General features: G+C 38.2%; 1 protein-coding gene and 1 long non-coding RNA gene across 2 annotated transcripts in view; one reads left to right on the forward strand and one right to left on the reverse strand.

Moving 5' to 3' along the window:
* Positions 1–22,149, reverse strand: part of nphs1 (NPHS1 adhesion molecule, nephrin) — a 41,275-nt gene extending 19,126 nt beyond the window's left edge. The window contains exons 1-5 of the mRNA XM_024267639.2: positions 21,569–22,149; positions 16,853–17,041; positions 11,664–11,786; positions 3,069–3,191; positions 2,416–2,497 (exon numbers count right to left, since the gene is read on the reverse strand). Coding sequence (XP_024123407.1) covers positions 2,416–2,497; positions 3,069–3,191; positions 11,664–11,786; positions 16,853–17,041; positions 21,569–21,632 — 581 coding nt within the window. The 5' untranslated portion in view covers positions 21,633–22,149. The remainder of the gene's footprint in view (positions 1–2,415; positions 2,498–3,068; positions 3,192–11,663; positions 11,787–16,852; positions 17,042–21,568) is intronic.
* LOC112143575 overlaps positions 21,319–23,633 on the forward strand; it is a 20,402-nt gene continuing 18,087 nt past the window's right edge. The window contains exon 1 of the long non-coding RNA XR_002918766.2: positions 21,319–21,342. This is a non-coding gene — a long non-coding RNA (uncharacterized LOC112143575). The remainder of the gene's footprint in view (positions 21,343–23,633) is intronic.

Genomic DNA, 23,633 nt, shown 5'->3' on the forward strand with positions numbered 1-23,633 from the left:
TTCAGGATAAATGTTCTGTATTGCAACTTATTCAAGTTAAAAACTGATCAAGCAGGTGCCTGAGTAAAAGCATGTGGTGCTCGCTGGCCCCCACCTAAAATCTTTGATTGACAGATGGGGGTGGACTTTCATACAAGCTCACTCATGGACCAATTCCTGTCAACTGGCCCCAACATGGCAACGTTTGGAAAAACAGCGACTGAATCAACTTCATTTCACTGGAGCCAGAGGTAAGGCATTTTCTATGGGTGATGTCACAGTTGATAATGGTAAATGTAAAATTATATATAACATATACTACAAAGTCAAAAGTCTTGAACACTTGACGTCATTGATTTTCAGTAGTAAGAACCATGTAAATATGAACATTTTACAAAGACTTTTTATGAATCCACTGTATTATGATGAGGAAAACTAGAAGGATTTTGAAAAAATAATTTATTTTTTGCTTATATGAAAAAAATCGTTCAAACATAATGGATTATGGTCAATATTTTCCAATCTAGTTAGCACTAATGCAAACTAGTTCAGAGACTTCTGGTAATTGTATAGGCCACTGGATTTAAATTTGGAAAGCACTACAAAATGGCAAGTGCACTATAAAGTTCACTAATTGGTGAATGGTAAAGGAAATTGGGCACAACCAAGAGTTTTATGGAAATCTGTGCAACTTTTGTAGAATAGCAAAGCCAGTGGGGTTAATACTAACTAGAGAAGATCAATTGAACACACAATACATGTAATTTAAAGTAAGTATATATTAATTATATACAGAAATGTGATGACCAAAGAATAGAAACACTTTTAGATATGGCAAGCTAACCCTCGAGCAGGAAGGCACATTTAAATAAAACTTAAAAAACGAAAATTTAACATAATAAAACAGGAAGTCAGTAATGGCACAAATTCAATAAATGTTACTTCGAAACTACAAAAAAAAAAGAAACTTTTAAGGTAAAAACCCAATAGCTGCTTTTTAGTTTAAATATTATTGCCAGTGTGATCATTTTGACTGGTCAATGGCAGCATCGCTCTTCTTGTAGTTTTGACATTTGATTAAACTAGAACAAAATTTTGATTATTGGACAAATTGTTTCTCATTTTGCTCTTGGGGGGCTAAAACATTCAACAGCAGTGGTTTTGCAGCAGCAAACTAAGCCCTGATCATTATCATTATACCACCGTGCTTGACACTAAATAAGATGTAGGTGCAGGTATTCTCTGTTTGGTCTTCTCTAAATGCAAAGCTCTAAATTACAGCTAAATGTCTGTTTTTTTTTAAATACAGCTTTGCCAAGTTGAACTAAGAAGTTGTGTAATTTTGTATCTATCTTTTTCCAAACATGACAGAATTTTTTTACAACATAAAATAAAATAAAAAACACGTAGTAATTAATGCCCTTAAAACTTCACAAATTTCTTTCTAGTCTCAAATTGCTTAGGTATATTTACAAGCCATATTTATGCTGAAAATTTGACGTTTTTTAAAGATAACTTATAAGAATTGGAGTTCCTATTGTGTGATTTAAAAATGACCTTAACTCCATTTTCTCTAATACTTTTCTATTTAATTATTTTTGGTGTTAACACACATTAAGCTTCTGCTGTTAAAAGTATGACTGTATTTATTGATGACTATTTCATTAGTGAAGCCGTGCAGAGATAACTTCTCGGTTTATTTGTTTTTGCTCGTTTTTTTGCTCAATAAATTATAATGCGTCGTCTCATGCTGTTTTTATTTTTTTATAGTGAGAACTCTACAGTTTTTCTTATTCAGAAAAGAGCTTAAAAATGTAAATGCACACTTTCTGTATCTTACACAGATACATGTTTAACTTGCCAGAAGGCTTCATGTCAGAACTCTTCAGAAATACCCTTTCTGGTGTAGACAGAAAGATGCCTAATGTAATTGCTCTGTGTTCTGTTTTCTTCCCTGTCTATACTTTCTTTGCCAAACAATTGCACAATGACAGCTGTAAAAAACAAACAAGACCAGCTGCTCCGCAGACTTAGAGCGCGTGTGAAGACAGGGCATCAATATTGCCGGAGACCTCGGTTCTTCTGCAGGAGAACTCAGCAACATCGCAGCTCCTCTGTGCCAATGTTATCTCAAAATATGACAAGAGGTTATTATTGCTGACATGGAGGAGACATTCAGGATTAAGGTAATCTTTGGCCCTGTTTAATGTACAGGCACCTGCGAAAGGATCAAACCTGTCTCGCCACCGGAATGTAATTTTATGTATTTGACAGAAGCTAATACAACCTCTCGGAGTTTGTCGTGTTTCATTGTGTTCGCTAAGACAGAAGGAGAAAATAAGAGCTCACTGAAAACAGGGGAAACAAGAAGGTAGAATTTGAGAGACTGAGCAGGCTGGTGAGAAGAGGGAGTGTGGCAGACGCTTGAACACATACGTTACTTCAGCATGCGTGTTCAGAAGCTTATCCTTTGAGCCAGACACGGGGAAAGACTTTACACCTGTCAGCTTGACTCCATCTGAAAGAAACAATGGGAAAAAGGTGCACAGATAGGAGGACTACTGTCTGTAAAATGTGTTCATGTGAAGCAGAAGCAGTGTTAAATGCCATTCACAACAATAAACACAAAAAAAAAACATGATGTTTCACAGTTTCTAGGACAATAAAAAAAATCAAATCTTGGATTTTCTATCTTATTTCATCACTGTAGCAAGGCTATAGTTTAATCACCAACTACAATTAAGATTTATGTGTAGAAGCACAACATTCAGACGCCATAGACCTGGGGCAGAACAATAGAATGTAATTACAAAGCAAACATTTCTTGCTCTGTGTCAGCCCCAGATAGGTTGTAGTTATTTATGTGCTAAATATAAGTTGTTAGTCATTCTTTGAACATGAAATTGTAAATTCTCTGTTAATTAACAATTCCTCCCACACAGACTCTTTTCTTTAATTCTCCTTCCTTTCAAAAATAATGAAACATCACATTTGTTTTATTCATTGGTTTATTGTCATGTTTTTAGCTATAAAAATGCTTAATTAAAAAAATAAAAATCACTGTTTTTAAAAGTAGACAAGTGACGCACCTTTATACAGAAAGACTTCAGCCTCGGGTTTGGCATCAGGAGCCACACAGGTGACATCATAGCTCTCCCCTGCAACCCAAAATGCTGTCACATCCATGGTGAAGTATGGGTTAGATGGGGGAACTGCACCATACAAAGAAAAAAAAAGGTTTAATAGCCAATAAAAAGCCTCATTTTAGATTTAAAGTAATAATTCATGAACTCTTGAAAGGGACAACCAATCCAGCAAGTTCGATAATATGTTGTGCTTGGATGCAATTTGTAGACAAGGGAAGAATGCAGAGAGGAAACAGATTAAACTGATTCACTGATCTATCACAGAAGCACCAAATGTATCTCTCCCGAGATCACCCTCAAGCTAAGTATGTGCGTTCCGGACTGATCAAAGCACTCTTCGGCTCTCTACAACCCTTTTATCTGACCATGAATGGGGATTTCAGTAAAAGCAGCAACAACAACAACAAACCTTTTGACTCAAGGGACCAAAATTGTTCAGCAGTGAGCTGAGAAATCTGTCACCAACTAATCATCAAAGAGGTTCAGCCGAAATGTTTGCTCAAGCTAAAACTGTCTATTATACTGTATCTTAAGCGGAGCAGCCTTTTGTTTTAACTTTTAGTGAGTTTGACAGAGGAGATGCGCTGAAGCCTCAGAATTTAGGTTGAATAAAAATGGGAATTGGTAAGCCTTGCATGTGAGAAGGAAATGAAAGACCTGCAGGGGGGCACACTTCAATAAGACCTATGAGAGCATATGTCATGAACAAAGAGTCAGAACAGAGGGAATGTGGAGGACAGTTCCTGAGGAATTTCCAATAAAAAAGTATATAGCTCAACCAGTAAAAGTTGGCTAACCATTCAACAGTTCCTTGCCACTATTTTCAGACCGACCGGTGGATTCTCCACCAGTAGGAGGAGCTGTTGCAGTACACAGAGTGGCACTTTGGCTTCAGTCTCCTATTGAGACAGATGAGATGTGGCTGCAGCTTCAAACTGATTTAAAAGAAGCAATTGAATCTGTGTGGACTGTGATGGGTTACCCAGAGCACTGCAGAGGCGCGCGCTGCAATAATGAGATGCATTTGTTTGTTTTTCTCCCCCCTCTTTCCTGAGAAGATGACTGGGCCATGCATCTATTGACAGCCCCTGCACTCTCAATCAACTCAAGCCCACACAATTCACGTAGGCGCATCACTTGTTGTGCTCGAGGAGTGTCTGGCAGCCTAACAAATCCTAAAATAAGAATAATGATATGTCCACAAATGAGGCAGGCAGGTATCTAATTTTTTCTTCACTCGCTCATGCTGGCCTGTTCCTCGTATCTTTCATTCTCCTCATCATCCCTCTGTAGCAGGCTGAGCCCGCCCCCACCCCTCTCTCTCTTACCCTGATACTATTCTTCTTGACCACTGCAGCTAAACTGCAGAAGTGCAAAGAAAGGTGTGTTCCGGCTTGGACTGGGACTCACAGCCTGCCATCCATCACTTCCACGCAGGAGAAGCACGTGACCCAATGGGCCCAGTCTGGAAAAAAGTGACACTGCATGCAGAGGCACACAGAAGCATATTTTTTGCAAGGATGTGAAAACACTTGGACAAAAGCAATTGAGAGAGGAAACAAACACATGACATCCTTCCAGAGCAAAGAACAGAAAACAAACACCCTGTTTTTCTAATTAACTCTTTCTGTCTCGTCTCTGTGTGCTCGCCTGTCAGCTCTTTCGTGTTGTGCCTCTCCTTTCTAGCTCTATTGCTCTCATTAAGGTACTTATATGAGTGCTAGAATAGATAGGGAGACTTGCTCCAGGAGTTCCGACTACACACAGTGAGCTGCAAAAATTTGATTCATTAGACAAATACAAGACAGATGGACGGATAAGGCAGATAAGGAACAGATTAGCAGACACACATCAATATGCACAAACAGATCTTTCCACCTATCCGCTTTCTTTTTTTCCTTTAAAACAAACACCCCAAGATGATTTATAAAGTATATGGAGTTTTGCATGAACAACCACACTTTCACAAAGACAAAAGTGTGCAAACAGCTTTCTGATAAGGTTTTCAAACGTGCATCAAAGGGTTTTTGTTTGGCAAAACTAACTTTATTTTCTGAGTTGAACTGGCCGAGGAGACAAAGTGTCTCTGGAAGGCTTAACAGGCTAGACAGAGAATATCTGAGGTCTGAAGCAACTCAGGATCACCACTTTAAAAAATGGAATCTCTGGTGTGTGAACACATGGAAAAAATCTGTTTCTTTTCTATTTCATTTCCTTTTTTTGTTTACTATGTTCAAACCCAGTGAAATGTGTTTAATCATTTAACCTGGTGTTCGGCCATTTAATTGAAAAATATTTTGTGGTATGTGAAGGTGGACCCAAATGCATGATGAGAATGCAGGAGTCGAGTCAAGCAGGGGAAGACTAAAGATAAAAAAAAAAAAAAAAAACATAAGTTGCCAACAAAAAGAAAAATACAGAATCGCTCAAGCAGTTAATCTAAAAATCAAAAGAGGCTGAAAAAAAGGTTTTAACATGGAAAACAGAAAACCTATTTTTTGAACAACAGAAGCAAGGATATAGAACAAAAAACTATCACAAGGGATGTGATGGAGGTACAGCTAACAGCATTGCAAGACAGATGTGAAAAAAGCTGCTTCATAGTTCAACAGAAGCCAATGCTAGTGCACTGAAAACAGATTTTCATAGAAGCTGTCATCAAAACAATTCACAAAAAAACTAAAATAAAAAAAAATAAAAACATGAACAAGGTGTGCTCCTACTAAGGTCATTATTCCAGAAGCCAAATTTAAAAAAAAAAAAAGAAATTTTCATGAAAAGTTTTTGTCATATATAATCTGTAAAATAAGATAAAGAAAAACAATTCTAATTCCACAAATTGGACTAAATAGAGAGGTAAAGCCACCAAGTGTCAGTGTCTACATTGATTTCTTCAACTTTGCTATCAACATCTCCTTATACAATATTGATATATTATTTTATATATAGCTACTTTGCAACCATATTAGGTTTAGCACAGATTTCCCAAATTGCTCCGTTTTTACTTGAAGCCCTGCAGCTTCACCATGAAATAAAATAAAGATCCAAAAAAGACATTGCTGCCCACTTGCACTCTTATATATTTTAGAAATGAAACGAGGGAAAAAAAATGGGATGCTTTAACTTTTTGGTCATTTGCTTTGAGCTGTTCTCATCAATGCTAAGTAACAACCAGCTATAAATATATATTTTTAAAAATGTTTAATGTAATGTAAGACATTACTCAGTGAAATAAATAAAAAATTATACTATTCTCCTGCAAACAAAGTAAGTTCGGCAGAACCAAATATTATCCAAGAACAGTATTCCCCTGCTTATTTGTGTTTCTCTATTCGTGGTTTCACGTATTCGCAGATTTTTTTTTTCAGTCATGTGACTCCTCCGGTTCGTCACAAAAACACAGACAACTCAAGACACTTGTGTGAAACGTTTGCTTCCGAAGAAGTAATATGGATTTAAAGTGAAAGGCAGAATCTAAATTCTTCCGCTACCCCTCTAACTGTAGGTGCATTTGGAAGAGTAGGGTTGTCTAAAATATTTTTTAAGGGCTAACATTTAAATGTAAGTAATGACTTTTTGTTTTAACATGCTATTTTTAAAGTTATAAAACCAATTTCCAGTTCAAAACCAATGTTGTTGTGTATTTTCAAACGCTAGCAGCTCCGAGGTAACCTGTGACTGATGATAACGTCATTGAGCGGGAGTACTGTCTGAATTCGAAGACACTATTTTTCCATAACTCTCCGTTTGGAGGGCTATATGTAGAAGTAGGGAGAAGCGGTAGGGATAGGGGAAGAGTTCAGATTCAGCCAAACTTAAAGCAATTTGCTTTGTGTGAGGAATGTCTAACAAAGCAATCATCCATAATAAGATTCATTCATTTATGAACCATTTAACATCGGAAGTTTAGCTCTAGTGTTTACATTCTTTTGACTAGTGTAAGTCTTCAGTTGTTTATGCAATTATTGTCCAGCGGATTTTGAAGCAGAGAAAAGCTACCTTGTCCTGATGTTCCCAGTGGTTAAATGTTTGTACAGCCTATGTAAATCAGCTGATTCTGTTGCAGAGGAAAGCGGTCCAAAGCCGTTCCGTGTCAGAGTCAGCTGATTCACATAGATTGTGTAAATGTCAAGGAGTTACAGTATGTTAAATATTGTATGTTAGGTGTCACTGGTGACAGCTCCAGTGTTTAAAAGGGTTAAGAGGATGGTTTTATTGAAACGAACATATTAGTTTCTTACAGGTGAAAGCGATCCAAGATAAAGTCTCTTGCCCATTGACCATAACCCTTGTGCTCTCTTATGGGGTCCAGATGACCCCACCCTTACATCGATGTGCTATCCCTCCCATGACAAAGGTGGATAGGATTTAATGTCTGCCTCCTTCAAAAAAAAGTTCAGTGCACTGTCTTGTGGGGTCCAGATGACCCCACTTGTAATGTAAACATTCCTAGGGTAACACAAGGGATGATGGGGTTCAAACCACCGAGTGGCTGATTTGGGGACAGCTGTTCAACCAGCTGATCAACAGGAACTTCAAAACCATCTGTCTATTCATTTTCTAAACTCCTACTTCCTATTCAGGGTCACAGGATTGCAGCCGTTGACATACATGACGATGGACAAACAAACAATCAATTCAGTCGCCATTTTCCGCGGTACATTTATTGTCTGATTTCTCCATTTTGGGACCAGATGACATTAGTAAATTTTGATTAGTTTGATACAACATGCTCTTATTGAGGCATCTGATTGACCAGTTTATAACTTTAATAATTTGCAATAAAAATATATATAATAAAAAAAATAGGTTTAGCAAGAACATGTTAAACAGGAATACCAGAGCAATAATGATTACTCTGGCAAACAGAATGACTGATTAATAGCTGTTTATTTCTCAATAGAAGTCTATGGCTTTCTGGGAACCAGCAGGTACTTCCTATTTGGAACATTAGGGGTAGGAGATGATCAGTCCAGTTCTCTCTATGTGCTGTGTATGATTGCAGCCCACCCGGCTACTGTTGGTATAATCTGGGGAGTTCACCAGGACCACACAGAGACAAACAACCACAAAAACACATTTGCACCTAAGAGGCAATTAAAAATCATTAATTGCCCAATGCAGCATGTTCTTGGATGGTAAGAGGGCACTTGGAGAAACCCAGTGCATGAACGAGGAGAACATCCAAGTTCCATCCAGAAAGAACCAAGCCGGGACTTAAAAGCAACTCCTTAAAAGTCTCATTTTGCCGTAAGCAGAAACACTCCATGATAATTGTAAAGACAGATAAAAGCTCTTTAATGTCTGTCTGTAAGCACACGACACATCCCTCTCTGACGAGGTGGGATACTCAAGTAAATCTGCAAAGTTTTCATGGACAAGAATGAATAGAGTAGTCATGTTCAATGTTTCTTCCTCTCAAGAGTTCCACTTTAATTCTTACCAAGTCGAATGAAAAAAAAAATTTGAAGGCTCATTATATGCTCTTCATGTGCTAAACTCATTAGCCGCCACTGAAATGTCGCCACAGCCCAGGTTTCAAAGATGGCCTCCTCAAGCCTGACAACATAAGCTAACACACAGACAAAAACACACACTTACCCAGACATACATATCTCTGTAGGACACAGTCGAATGAGTAACTCAGTCACATCAAATGACTGTCCTGAACATTTGCAGGGGGCATCTAAAGAGGCATGGAGGGGATGGGGGAGGGGTGTTTGTTAACAGGATTAAATGCTAATGCTAATGGTATAAACTGAGACACAGAATGTGTCAGGTGTGTGATGAACGCAAAGTGGGGTAAGTTTTTAGAGAAAGAAAAAGGTTTCGGCAGAGGGGGGTAGAGGCTGTTATTGTCATGGATTACTCAGTGCCACTTGATCTGCCTATAGCAGTAATCCCCTATCTAAGCTCCACAGGAAAGCAAAAACACACAAGAGTACTGTTACCGCAATGGAAATGTCTTAAAAACACGTCTTTGTAAGCCCGCGGACGAGGCTTATTGATATTTTTCTTTATCCCTGCTCTTTACTGTCTGTGGTGATCCATCTTGAATTAGCCAGTGATGATATCAATTTTATAACCACCAATGTCAATTTTGTTTTTTTAAATTCCTTCCTTCTCTCCTATGCCGGCTCCTCATAAAGACTTTATAGTGTTTTGATTTGATGCAGAGCTTAATGGGATATGGCTATGGTTGAGTGGACAGGGGTGTGGGGCCTTGGGAGCTATAGTCGCCTGATGCAGAGGTCCATGGAAAACTCATCAGAGACAGTGCTCTTCAAAAAAGGATGCACAGTTTCCAGTCCCAGTTCAGCACTAACAGGAGATTGGATTCATCAGCTCATTATCAAGCCCCAGATTACTCACATATTTTGAATCACTGGAATTCTTGGAGCGGAACAAATGACCCTTTGGGACCAAGGCTCCAGACAGCTTTTTTTTTTTATTTATTTTTTTTTTTTTAATTCCCCCTTTCAGTGTTTACCCCTTCCAGCAACAGCAACTGTCCATCCTAAACTATCAACAACCGAGAGGACTGAGCGAAGTCTCCCGCTGTCATGTGCCGATAGGATTCATATCCAGGCATGCCGGGAACATCCGTGATTCAGCACGAACGCAATTCCCACTTATGTTGACCTTTCTGTGTTGACTTTGTGAACGTGGGCGCACATGCAGTGGACATTTGAGAGGTAATGAATGTGGGAGTGCAGCCTGCTGTGACTGCAGGTGTAGGCCTGCTGTAAGACATGAAACTGCAGCACTGTGGAATTGAGTGTGTAGTCATTTGAAAGAGCCGTCTGCAGGCCGTCTATGCCTCTCCCTGCCCCGCATGACCCGCCATCCCTCCTGCCAACCCATTGATGTCAGAAAAACCTGCTCTCTTCCCAGAGCAGAGCGAGGCTGACAATTGCCACAGCAAAACCCCTTTTTCCAAACCCCGTCTGCTTCAGTGTTCACCAAAGAGAAAGCCTGAGCGTGAAGCAGAAGGGGAACCGGTGTGACGGAGGGAATGGGGAGGGGGTGAAAGCAAATGAACAGAGCTGGAGAATAAAAGTTCTGCCAGAGTTCTTTCCTCAGCACATATGGGCTACTTCCCACCAGCAAGGTGGATGAAAGGCAGTAAGAACGCTTGTTATAGAACATCAACAGGTGGAGTCTAGCTATACAATTGCATGTATGTCAGCCTGTCTCTGAGCATATACCATTGAGTATGGCAGACACGGGGATTGCCTTAGGCCTCCCAGAGAGCTGCAGTTCACAAAGGCTTGGAAAAGATGTGGATCTAAAGAAGCAAATATGAATAGTTCTGGTACTAAATTATATGAATAAAACTATTGGGCCGAATCTGATTTCTTCCCCTACGGCTTTTCTCTACCTCTACATTTAGCCTTTTAAACAGAGAGTTATTAAAAAACAGTGTCTTTACATCCAGACATCCTACATTAGAGCAGAGCAGCTAGCGCTTGGAAATACACAACTTCGGTTTTATAACTTTAAAAAGCTAATTCTAAAACAAAAAACTCCTTACTTACATTTAAATGTAAACTTCCGTGCTTCAGAGCACACGCACGTGAAGAAAAATGTTTCTCCTCCGCAGCAAAGCACAATGCGGAAGACTACCGCAGCTTTAAATCCTTAAAATAACATTTTGGACAACCCCTACCCTTCCAAATGCCACTACCAGTAAAGGTATAGGGAGAAGCTATAGTGGTAGGGGAAGATACAGCCTTGATTGCTGTTTCCTTTTTGACAGTTTCATGAATGTTGTCCTTTAACACCGGAGCTCCAGTGTTTATGTTCTTTGATTTACTGCAACGTTTCAATTGTGCCGCTTTTCTCCTTCAGAATCTGCTCGAATTACGTTAATCGTGTTAATGGTTGAAAAGTTCAGCTCAGTGGCCTTGTGGTAGAGTGTCCGCCCTGAGATTGGAAGGTCGTGGGTTCAAATCCCGGCCGAGTCATACCAAAGACTCTAAAAATGGGACCCAGTGCCTACCTGCTTGGCACTCAGCACTAAGGAGTTGGACTGGGGGGTTAAACCACCAAATGGTTCCCGAGCGCGGCTGTGTCTGCAGCTCACCGCTCCCCCAGGGGATGGGTCAAATGCGGAGAACAAATTTCACACACCTAGGTGCGTGACAAATAGTGGGACTTTAACTTTAACTTTCACTTTAAGTTAGAATATGTCAGAGTCACCAGCTTTGCCTCAGGTGTTAGAGGGTTAAACTGAAAACTGTTGAGCGTTACTGTAGGCAAACTCATTGTAATCTCTTCCACGAATTGCCTTATCTTTAAATCAGTAAAGATCTTTATCAATAGAAATGAATATTTAACAGCTCTCTATATGCTGATTACTGGTCAAGAGGTCGAGCGCTTTACTGGAGAACTGTGGGTGCTCACAGTCACGTTTAAGGCATAACATTTTGGAGAAAAAAAACAATGTCAATGTTTACAGCCATGGGTCACAATCATGTTTACAGCCCTCATCTCTTTTGTTAACACATTTTTTTTTTTTTTGGAATCTTTTCTTACTTAGTACATTAAGCCAGACTGCATCGGAGATGATTCCGTCACTGATGTCAGATTGTCCCGCTTGGCATTCATAGAAAGTGTCATCTTCCAGCTGAGCATTTTCAATTCTCAGATGATACTGCCCTGAAACAGAGAAAAACAATTAAAAGGCATTTTGTGGCATCAACTACTATCAAAAGAAAAACAACACAAAAATCAAGTGTTAGTTTAGTTTTCATTGTTATATTCCTTTTAGCCCAGATCTTAGATGTTCTTGCAGACACAAATCAACGGCTACTATTGCTTGATAATGGAATCTCATGGAAATTGTAAAACAATATTTGTTTTTGCATCTACGCTTTTAGTTTTTTTTTTTTTGCAAAACAAAAAGTGTAGCTTCGAAGGTTACACAAAGATGACTGGAAGGAGAGGGTGTTTTCAAACTAAAAAAAAAAAAAAAAAAAATCCATTGTTGGTCATCATTGATTACAGTTTTTTTTACGATTACTTTTAATTGGTATAGGAATCCATTCATTCATAGGGCCACACACACACTGACATTTACACCTAGGAACCGTTAAAAAAACATAAATTAGTTAATGAAGCATGCTTTTGGACTGTGGGAGGAAGTTGGATTTCCTGTAGAAAACCCACACATGTAAAAGGTGTTGGAACTCAATAGGTAAGACTGCTAACAACCATGCAGCCCCCTTTGTAGGAGCAATAGGTCAAAATAAGCGTGGATGGCTTTCAGCTTGTTGTTGAATACTTATTTAGGGTGTAGAATTCTCAACAAAATGAAGTTGCAAAGGGCATTTGTAAATATCTAAAGTCTAATAAATGTCTCAGTTCTCTCCTGTTGCCTATTGATTAGGAATTGGTGATAAAGCAGTGCCACCATTGAGTATTTGTTTTCAACTAACCATATTTATGTATTTATTCATTGAACTTTCCTTTTTCTTTTTTTGCCTCAATATTTTAGCACCAATAAACCAACGCTCTAAGTCACATGGAGCAACTTTGTTCTCTGCAAGAATTTGCAATCGCGGGCATTTCTATTGATGTGCAAAAAGTTGGTATGCATTTTATTTCAGTTGGAGCTTTCAGTGAGGCAAATACAAACACATCCCAGATTTAAAACACCTACTTAATAAACTGTCTATTAATTGATGCCAGACAGAGCCTCTCACTTTGCATCTCTCCTCTGATAGTCTGGCATGCCAACAGGGCTTGATTTGTTTGATGCACTGCCATAACCTATGGGGATTAGATGATGCTCACTGCTGGCTTTCCAGCTCCTGATTGCTCACAGCCTACCAACATGTGGAAAATAGCATCTTGGTCTGACGAGTGCTCAGGCCTAAAAATGAATGTGTCAACCAAGACGGAGAGATGATTAAAAACAAGCAGCAGCGAATTTCACATCTAAGCTATCATTAACTGCAGAAAGGGAAGAAGAATTATTTACCAGATAATTCTATTCTGGCATTGTTCTTGGATTTCAGAGATGTTCTATTTGCTGAGAAAGTTATGCTGGATTCTTTTGATACTTCAGAGGCCGCAGCAGACATCTTTGTTGGTTGACTGATAATCATCATTCCAATAGTCTGAAGTTAAGATAATGAATTTCTTCCATTTGTACACAATCTGTCTAACTGAAGATTGGTAAAGTCCAAAATCTTGGGATACGATTAGTTTAATCAGAAAATTTCACACAATAGTTATAAAAATCCGACTGTGTGCGTTTACACTGATTCAAAACACCCGGCTGTTCACTTTCCATTAAATTAATGGCAAATGCAAGAAGTTTACGGTGATTGAAATGGGTATGGAAAATATTTCACAAAATTTGCCTTATTTGTTTAGCAACATTTTCTTTTTTTATTTCCAAAATTTTTTTTAGAAATTTCCTTCAAACAGTTAAATACGGCTGTTTTAAAGCTAAATCCTAAATATTGTCAGACCAACATTTATTACAAATGTATTTATACTTTGCAAAAAATGTAGGCATATCCTGGTGCTCTTTTGTTTCACTGTCTTAAAGCCTTTCAGAGTAAACTGTATCCTTATATATGATCATATATTACCTTTGATGCACCAAAGAACACAATATTTATGAAATATTAGTTATTTTTGTTAACTCTTTTAAAGGAGCCCAGTCACTACAAGGCATCTAAAGTAACCAATACCTTTACGACCCGGCATATTTTGGGGACGCCGTCTATAAGAGTCGAGATACAATTAAAAGATATTTGGTATGTGCATATAAAAGAAAGGCTTTTTACTGAGCACTTCTTGTTTTACTGAGAAAGTGGGGGTGTGTGTTAGCAGAGGGGGGGTTCTGGCAGCGCAGACTCTTTCTGAAAGGCAAGAGTACTTAGCTGCAGGTAACATGGTGGATATTCATGATGTCTGAAAGAAGAAGTATTATTATTTCCAGTGTGGTTTCTTTTGTTTTTTTGTGTATTATTATTTTTAATTTTAGTTGTACTTTTATTTTTGTTATACATTTTAATGTAAATTTTATTTATTTATTTATTTATTTATCTAAGGCAGGGCTCCCCAAACTATGGCCCGCGAGCCAGATCCGGCGCTCTTCCACCTTTGGCCCGTCCCCGAAAACACTATCAGAGATGCTTTTTTTTTTTTTTCCATCATCCACCATGACAGAGCTCTATACATATATCCATCCACCCACCATGTTGCCTGCAACTGGGTGCCTCTTCCGAAAGAGGGTGTTCTCAATTGTCCATGGCAGGGATGGTCAACCCCGCTTCAACATACCTTGCTCTGACATATTCTAATTGGCTGGACAGACCTGAACCAGGTAATCAATCATGAGTAAGGCTTGGATATCTGGAAATCATGCAGACACTGCAGCCCTCGAGGCCTGGAGTTGCTTATCCCTGGTCTACATCATCTCGTGAGAACCCTTTGGTTTTTGTGGGTATGGGAGGGGCTAAAAAAGTTTGTTTTGGATGGTATAGACACTTTAAACACCAGCAATAGTAATGCCAGGTCCACTTTGATGCAAAGCTTTTGTGATTGCACACCACCACAACTAAGACTCTCACTTTGTTCTAGATGTCCTTTCTATTTCAAGCTGCAACCCACTGTTCTTGAATGCACAGAAACACAGACTTGGACTGTGAAGTGCTCTGCAGCTTCAGATGAACCCTGCTGTCAAACGTACATAAATACACAGTTGGGCCACTGCACAATGTCAGCGATATATATGTAAGAAAAAGTAACAGCAGCTTCATGTTGTGAAACTGTAAAGTCGTTTAGGGAGGTTTTAGTACAATAAGTAAAATCATTGTCCAACATAACAGTGGAAGGAAGATATTTACCTCAAATATCAGCTATCAGTTTTATATTATAATACTACGACGGCTAAAAGGCTAAGTAAGTTCAGGACACAAATAACACAATTTTACAGGTTCCGCCTCTTACACTGCATCATTTTAGAGGGTCGGTGACTTAGAAATTAGCTTTACGCAAGCCCCGCCTCTTTCACAAAAGTTTTTCAGAGGCCGCCTCCATTGGAAAACCTATTTAGAGCTGCTGAAATCAGCTTTTTAGAGGCCATACTGGCCCGGTGACCTGTTCTTTTGTTGGAGTCCAAAAAATCATAACATTAGGGCAAGAGGCAGTTGTAAAGCTCTTGTTCCCCAACAGTTATCTTTTCTATGAAGTATCATCCTTAAGTTATATTTTATCTTTGAAGCTCCCCTTCAAAATTGTACAGAGGAGCATGTTGTAATGCCTGATTTATCAATTCACTGAGGCTGAATACTAATTAATCAATCTAAATCTCATACGAGTTTATTTTTTGCTGTTCATTAACAATTACATTTTGTCTGCTAGACTGTGTCCAGTCTCGGTTCGACAATTAAATTATGGCTGGTGAGTCCGTGATTGAAAATGAATTATAGAAGACATAGATCATGCTTATGAGCCCTAAACAAGCTTAATTTTTTTGTACTCTTTGGCTTTTGTGGTACCAAAAGTTTTTAAAAAGATAACTGAAATTCCACATGAGATTCAACCCACATCCATCTACATTTACGTCATGTCTTCAGGGTGGGGAAAAACCCGGTGTGCCACATGTTCAATAAGTGTATGTTGAAATCAATGGTGGCCCCTCCTGTTCCTTGTGAATGTGTGATTTCAGGCTTTTTTAAGCATCAATAAACAGCACTGATGATGCCAATCAGCGAAGGCTGCTGGCCTATCAAGTGCAGTCAAGTGTCATCCTAAATGATTTTGCTCTTTCGGAGCAATGTTAAGTGATTGCATACATCAGTCTGAAGACTGCAGTTTCTTTTTCTGGAAAGTGTACCTGTGCTGATGGGTATTTATTCATGTAGGAGCGTCTGAGTATTTGGCAGCCTGTTTGTTTTTGCGTACGTTCTTTTTTTTTTTAGAAATCCAAATATAAGAAGTGGCATGATTTTTTGTTATGCCACATCTTCTGCAATGCAGTTGATAATTCCAACATCTGTCATAAGACAAATAAAATAAGTCTTTTTTGGGTTTGGACATGGAAAACTCTTGGGACTTGCTATATATTTGTTTTTGCACTCAGTTTTCATTAATACCAATCTTGTTTGATAATTGGTGAACATATGAGTATGTGTCTCCCTCGGAGTGCACGTTTCATCGGTGGTCCATCACACTTTGCAACAGTGAAGTGCGTCTTGTCTGGTTGCGGGCTGATCAGGAACAGATGCTCTTCCCCTACTCAGGGTTGCCTTCTAATTGGCTATTACTTTTTATAGACTCGGGTGCACATTCTGCAACACATTTTATTCTCTGCCACATTTCGGTGATTAGCTGACACTTCTGCTGCTTTCATTTTTATTTTTTCCATCCTCTCATGTGAGTGACAGGATAAGTAGGGATGTATTCGACGCTGTTGTGCTTATTGCGGTGTTGCTTTCTTTGTTGAATGCACTTTAGGGTAACCTTTCTGAGTGTGACATGTTCTGACACACACCTTAGCTTAACATTTTCCACTGTTGAACATTCGTGTCAGATTTTATGCTCTTTAAACAAAGCAACAAAGCCCAGTGCGATCAAAAAGAAACGGTGGTGATTAATCCTGTTGTCATTCTGTGATTCTTTGATTGGACGTGGTTGTTTATTTCAAACAGGCCCATCAATCCCCGGCAAGCAGTAGACCATATTTTATAATTATTGCTGTTTACCTCTCTTTCCAATCATGCTGTAGCGCGGAAAGCCTGGAAGGCTTCTCTGCGGTCCCAAGAGGAGGCCATCTTTCACCCACTGCACGGTCCCAGAGGCCCGCAGCACCTCACACTTCAACACAGCTGTGGCTCCCATCCTCACCGTGAGGTTTCTGGGCTCGGTCCTAAATGCCTGCTGGGCTTGTGCGCCTGGAGACAGACAGAGCAAAGGGAGGGAAGGAGTTGGCTTTTCAAAGGTGTTAATGTTGAAAGATGAACAAAAAAAGGTTATGTGTTTGGAAAGTGTTATAAAGGAGATGAGTGAAGCCAACAGAGCGTGACATAAACATACACCTCAGGAAAGCTGTCCAGAGCCCTTTTGTCTGAGAAGGCACCCTTTTGTGTGCGGTCGCATTATTCATCTTGGCATATGCGTTATTGATAGGAAACTGCAGCGATAAGGCCCCGAAAATGCGTCAATAAAGCAATTACTCCAAATTAAATCTCCCCCTTGGTCACACAGAGAGCGCAGAGGGAGGAGTTTGAAAAAAAAAAAAAGTATGAGGTTTCAGGGACCTTGTTCACCTGTGGTTTTTCTTCAATGTCGATGTCCCTCTAGCTAATTCCTCCAGAGAAGAGTAATGATTATCACTCTAATCCCCATTGTTTGTCATAGGTGGTGTTGGCCATCCTTCAGGCAGACTGTGAGGTTCTGTGGTTCAGTGAGTTTGAATCAAGTTGGTAACCTTAAAGCAGACAACCCACTGGCCCTTAAATCTGGGAATAGGATTATATGATTACTACACACAGGAGCGTATGAATAAATTCATTTCTAGAAGCTCAGTGAGAAAGCTTACTCCAATTAGCGCCTAATATCAAAGCAGGAATCTCGTTTAAACAATGCCCCGCAGAGAAGCCAGCCGCGTTGCTTAAATCTTGACCTTGGTTGAACCAAGTTATTTGTGAAGTGCATGCTTTGTTGCATCTGACAACATGAGTGAGAGGCAAAGCGTTCCGATCAAGGCTGAACCAGTCACCTCACGTCAAATTTGAAGGGCAAGATTGGCCATTGCAGAGGGTGCATACAAACAACCAAACATGCGTGCAGATTTGCATACAGTTTACGTAAAAGAATATTCAAAACCCAAGAAGGGGCGCTTTGGTTTGTTGAGATAAAGAAATCCACCACAGTGATAACACTTAAGAGCATACGTTGAAGTGAAAATGTAGACGCTGAATTTATTATCAATAAATCATGTGCTTGGTCAATTCATCATATTTGAAGGTTTTGTACGCTTAGGTGTAACTTTCTTGATTTTTATTTTAAGGACATAACTTTTCATTAACCCTGTAAAGCCCACTATGTCAAGGAATTGACTGTTTTCTTTCTTTCTTTCTTTTTAAAATTATTATGTTTTTTAAACCCCTTAATAAAATAAACCAAAAAGAAATTGTACTTTAGTGTTCATTTACATATATAGTATCAATTAGGATACGTTTGGTAATTCGATAAGATTTTGCTCACAGCAATCTTAGTTTAATATGAGTGTTCAGAGGGAAAAAAATCTATATAATTTACCCACCATCCCAAATTTGATACAAGCATTTTTAACACCTTGTAACTGTTTTATAAAAAAATGGTTATTAACAGAATTTGCATTCTACAGACCCTGTAGGATTTTGGGATGTTGCAATCGCAACTATAACCACAAATTCAAGTACACCCTGTTGCACACTCTGCAACTTTTTATTTTCACCCCAACTTTGACCAATCTACCGTGACATCGGTCATGGATGACGACGAACCCAGCGAACATTTCAATGTGGGCCCCATATGGTTTACTTTTGGGATGAATTGGTGGGTCCCTGGTGGGTTTTTCCACAAGTTCCATGGTGGCCCCATTTGTTTTTGCCCACAATGACTTAGGTGGGGACTCAGTGGTCAGGGTCCCTACGCTAAGCAGCCGCCCGGTGGACAGGGTAGCGAGCTAATAAGCTGCTTGGCAGAAACTGTAGCGAGTTAGCGAGCCAGACTACTGAGTGCCCGCTGAAGCCAGTGGGGCAAACACGGGTGGGTCCACCATGGAACCTACGGACCCACCAATTCATTCCAGAGGTAAACCATATGGGGCCCACATTGAAATGGGTTTGCTGGGTAGCTTCGTGACTTTTTCCTGTCTGACTTCTTCCCCGGAAGCTGTGCTCTTTTTTATTATCTCTCTTTAGTCTTCTCTAAATTTTTCTCTTCAAGACACTGCGTAAATGGTCACCCCGCCCGTGCACATGGCGGGGTGACCACAACAAACCTATAGACACCCGAGAGAACCTTCTCCTAAACAGAGCAAATCATTACTGACAGAAAAAAAGCAGATCAGCTCCTAAAAGCCTTGGTCTTCCTCTACAACATTCAGTGACTCACCATTTTGAAATATGTAAAGAGCGAGATTCTGTGGAGAACTTGGAGATCCGAGGCCTCATCTGCTTATGCTGTGTTTTTTTAATTTATTTATTTATTTATTTTTTAAGTTTAGAAATGTTTTCCCTGGAAATTTTAATTTTATTCCAAAGTATTTTTAAATCAATACATAAATACTTGGGTTATTGTGAGCAGGGAGGACCAAAAGTTCATTTTGTGTTTCACAGTTAAATGTTAAATGACAGTACAACAACAGTGTATATGATAATGAAGTATTTTCCTAGTGCATATGTCACAATAAAAATATTTGTAATATGAGGATAGGATTTTTTTTTCTCAAAATTAACGCTCTTTAGGCGCTTTTCAATATATATACATATTAAAGAGTACCATAGAAGGAACAATATAGTCTTAATTTAGCAATCCATGTCTACAACATCCCTTGTTGCACGCTCTACCTCAGACTCATTCAGATGCAGTAAAAAATAAAAATATATTTTTTTCCCTTGTTTTACTCCACTACTTAAGTTTTTACAACTTTTTTTCTCTCTTTTTCTTGCTTACCTGTGTGGTAATGCATTGCTTTCTTGTGGTGTCTTGTTTCTGTTGTGCATCCTGTAGTTTGATCTAAATCCAGCCACTCGCCTATTAAAGTGTCTTATGTCTGATTATGTATATCTTAAATTCCACATTATCAATTTATACCATCTTTTTTCTCCTTGTCCTTTAGCCTCTTTCTTGAATTAATATATTAGATTTTAGTTTATTCTTTATTTAATCAGCTTTAGAAACTTTAGATACTTGATCTACTGTATTGATCTGATTATTAGTGTCTTTAGTTCTATATTTAAATACTTGTTATGTGTTTGTCTGTTTGGTTCCATTGTGTTGTTGTGAACTTTGTGAAAATACAATAACCACTTAAAACAGTTTACTAACCTACTTGCAAAAAGTAAAACATTAGATCAGGTACCAAAAATTCTTTAAATTGTTGCATTTAAAATGATTGATTTATATCAAATTACATTTTTTAGTTTTTGCTTTTGACAAAATAAATATTGGCAATCCCCATTTTCCTTCATCCCTTTGTCATAGTTGTAGTTTCTTTCTGGCTATAATTTTTAAGAATTTTTTAAGAACTTTAAGAATATTTTGCGACTATAGAGCAAATCTTGTCAATTTTTACAATCACTAATTCCAAATCACACTTTTAGTGAAAGGTAAATACAAGCAGAATTCATTACTTTTTCTTACCTTTGTAAAAAACCTGATAGTAATGTAATATAATTTTTTTTTTTAAGTTAAACATGTTTTATCCTTTCAGTTCATTATCAACTGTGTGGTACAAAAATATGAAACATGTGACACATTTTTAAAGAAACAAAAATTACCCAGAATTAAGTACATTAAAAAAAAAAAGATTTCTACTACTCCAAAAGCAAAAGTGTAAACTCTATTTTAATTGGCAGTTTAATGATTTCAAAGAACATGTTACAGACTTGCAGATTCATCAGCTTATGTCCTCGTTCACAAGGATACCTGACCTTGCTGATACAGGCCATAAAAATATATCTTTTAAAATATAGAAAGAGTGGAATGAATGAGGACATAATTAGGTTAAAGAGCCTTATAAGAGGCAAATTTTTCCTGTAACCGGCAAGCAATTTTGCTCTTGGTGCATGAATGTAGTAACAATATGACAGCTGATCCTTAAGGCGAAAGTTTGATCTGAAAAGAAAAAGTATGTTGCAGAGTTTTTTTTTAAATACATACACTTATTTACAAATTTTAATTCTCACATTGACCTTTACTTAGTCTCAAAATGTATGATGTTAATTGTAAACCTATATTTAGATAAAAATAAATGCATTTAACACATTTGAAACATTTATTTAGTTTATTTTCTTCTAGCAGTATTGTTGCATTCTTAAGGTTTGCTGTCATGACAAACACATAAAAGTTTACGATAAGTTTGTTTTCAATTAAACACAGTGCCCACTTAAACAAAAACTTGGTTCTGTTTGTGTTTATTTCTTAATTGATTAGTAATTTATTCAAATGATGGAAGAAGGGCTGTTGAAAGGTTGCACACTAGGTGAGTTCATGTTTGTATTTCAAAGATTACTTTAGCTGGAACGAATGGCAAACGCACCGATCTCTGCAAAATGATGTTTGACCTAGACAGTGACAATTATTGTTACATTAAAAAGTGAGTTTCAAAGTTTCTTAACCACTCAGATAAATGGTCTAAACAAAGATGGGTCTTGAAAAGGCCAGAGTTACCGTGATGAAAGCTCGGTGGTGACATTTGACTATCTTACCCCAAATGAGACACAGAAAGGGTAGAGTGGAAGGAGACACAATCCATGCTGACAAGAATTCCATTTCACCGCTGACACCTGACCTTCAAAACCCCGGGGATATCCTGAAAAAAAGCAAAAACACAAAAACACCACGTGTTAAACAAACCCAAACCCAACAGTCTGGGTTTTTATTTTTTTGTTGCATTGGGTTCTGCAGTGTTTTACAGTTTAAACCTCTTTTTTTTTTTAAAATTGTGTCCCGTTTGTTAACCTTGTGCTTTATTCTTCAAACTAACAGGAAAACTCTGCTTTTTTGTGTAATGGAAGCAGAGTCAGGGAAGCACCAGCAGTGCATCAATAGTAAATCCACCTTTACAATTACGCTGCATACTTTGGAACAGCTTTGAAGTTAACCTCTCAAAGCTAAATCAAAACATAGAAGAATAAAACACTTTTAGGTCTGAGGTTAACCAAACTAAAATGTGATAGAGGCATAATGCTAAAAATTTAATTTCTTCTTGGATGAAAAGCTTTAAAAACTCAGCATTAATCTTAGAAAAAAATGTTTTTTATCTATTTTGTGTCAAAGTGGGATAGGGTGCAGCTTATTAGAAATGTTAGCATTTTAGACTTGAAAACAAGCATGTTGTTCAGCAGTGTGAGTCTGCTTTGGTGTTTGTGCTCTCGGGCTAGGTACGCTCTTTCATATGGTAATAATCTGCTTTAAATGTTATTGAGTGTAATTTGTGTCCAACGCATGTTTACATGGAAAGACAAAAGCTTGTGGACAGATTCGAGAAGAGGCCAACCCTGCAGGAAGGAGCAGTAAGGGTGTGTGGGGGTGTGTGTGTGTGCACGTGGTTTGTGGACAAGCTGGTCTGAGAATATAAAGAGCTTCAGGAGTTGATTTTCTTTTTCTATAAGAAACCATTTCTATAGTCTGTAAATCCTTGAAAATGACATGGTATTCACTTAGTTTGAGTGTTTTTAATTCGAATGATACAGAACGTGGCATCAGTTATATAGTCTGTGCAGATTTGGATAACTTGCTCATTGTGGGAAATAAACAACTCATATGGAGATCAAAAGGTTATCCTTTGTTTTGGTGTCTGTTCATTCTTCTACAGAATCTTGTGCTACCTTCACACGTGAAGCACGTTAAATAATTACAAAAGTGCGTTCTTGAACGTACGTTTAGCTTATGGTGTTCACACTGGACTGTTGTTACTAGGGGTGTAGGGACTGGTCAATTTGGCAATATATTATGATATTTCATTTGGCGATACTTGTATTGATTTAAGATACTGACAAGACAATTTTTAATTAATTATTTATGAGCATCCTTCAGTGTCTTAATTCTGTTTTCCACCTAAATCCTCAACTGCTACTTGGCAGCACAGAATACTCATCATGTTTGGGCAGCTCTACATCGTGATCAAAACAGCAAAATCTCGCGAGAACCAGCTTGGGTTACATGCTCTATCATCCTCTGTCATAGTTTTTGCTGTCATGAGACATGTACTACTTAATTTTTACTTGGGATGGGTACTACTATTCAGTCAAAATTAGGGGTGTGCCAAAATGTCAATATTGCAATTTACCAGGATGTTTAGTTCTGCGATTGATTCTTGATGGGTTCTCACCAACTATCAATCTTTTGTTTTTTCGTTTGAAGAGGCTGCAAACATTCGTAATCCTTCGGTGAGACGTTCCTTTAGGTAGATGAGGGGCGCACGTTGAGAGACTGGCTGTCGCTCCAATGTGCCTGGCAGCTACTTGAATTATTTAATTTTTGTTCTTTTGCACTAAGAAGTTGTACTGCTGTTCATGTTTACTATTGTTAACACAAAATTTTACAGATAATTCAAATTCAATTGGCGTCAATGCTTGTCAAAGACATAGTATTACTGATTTCAGCAATGTTGTAAGAAAAGTTGCACAAAATTAGACACAGGTTGTTTATTATGATTGTGTTCAAGCTAAAAAAGAAATAGGGACACATTTTCATAAAAAACACATGTGTTCTTCTATATTATGTGAGTTATTAGAGATTATTTTTAGCAGTTATTGCTGTATTATGATA

Source organism: Oryzias melastigma, linkage group LG16 (genome assembly GCF_002922805.2).
Source record: "Oryzias melastigma strain HK-1 linkage group LG16, ASM292280v2, whole genome shotgun sequence".
Classification (NCBI taxonomy): Eukaryota; Metazoa; Chordata; class Actinopteri; order Beloniformes; family Adrianichthyidae; genus Oryzias; species Oryzias melastigma.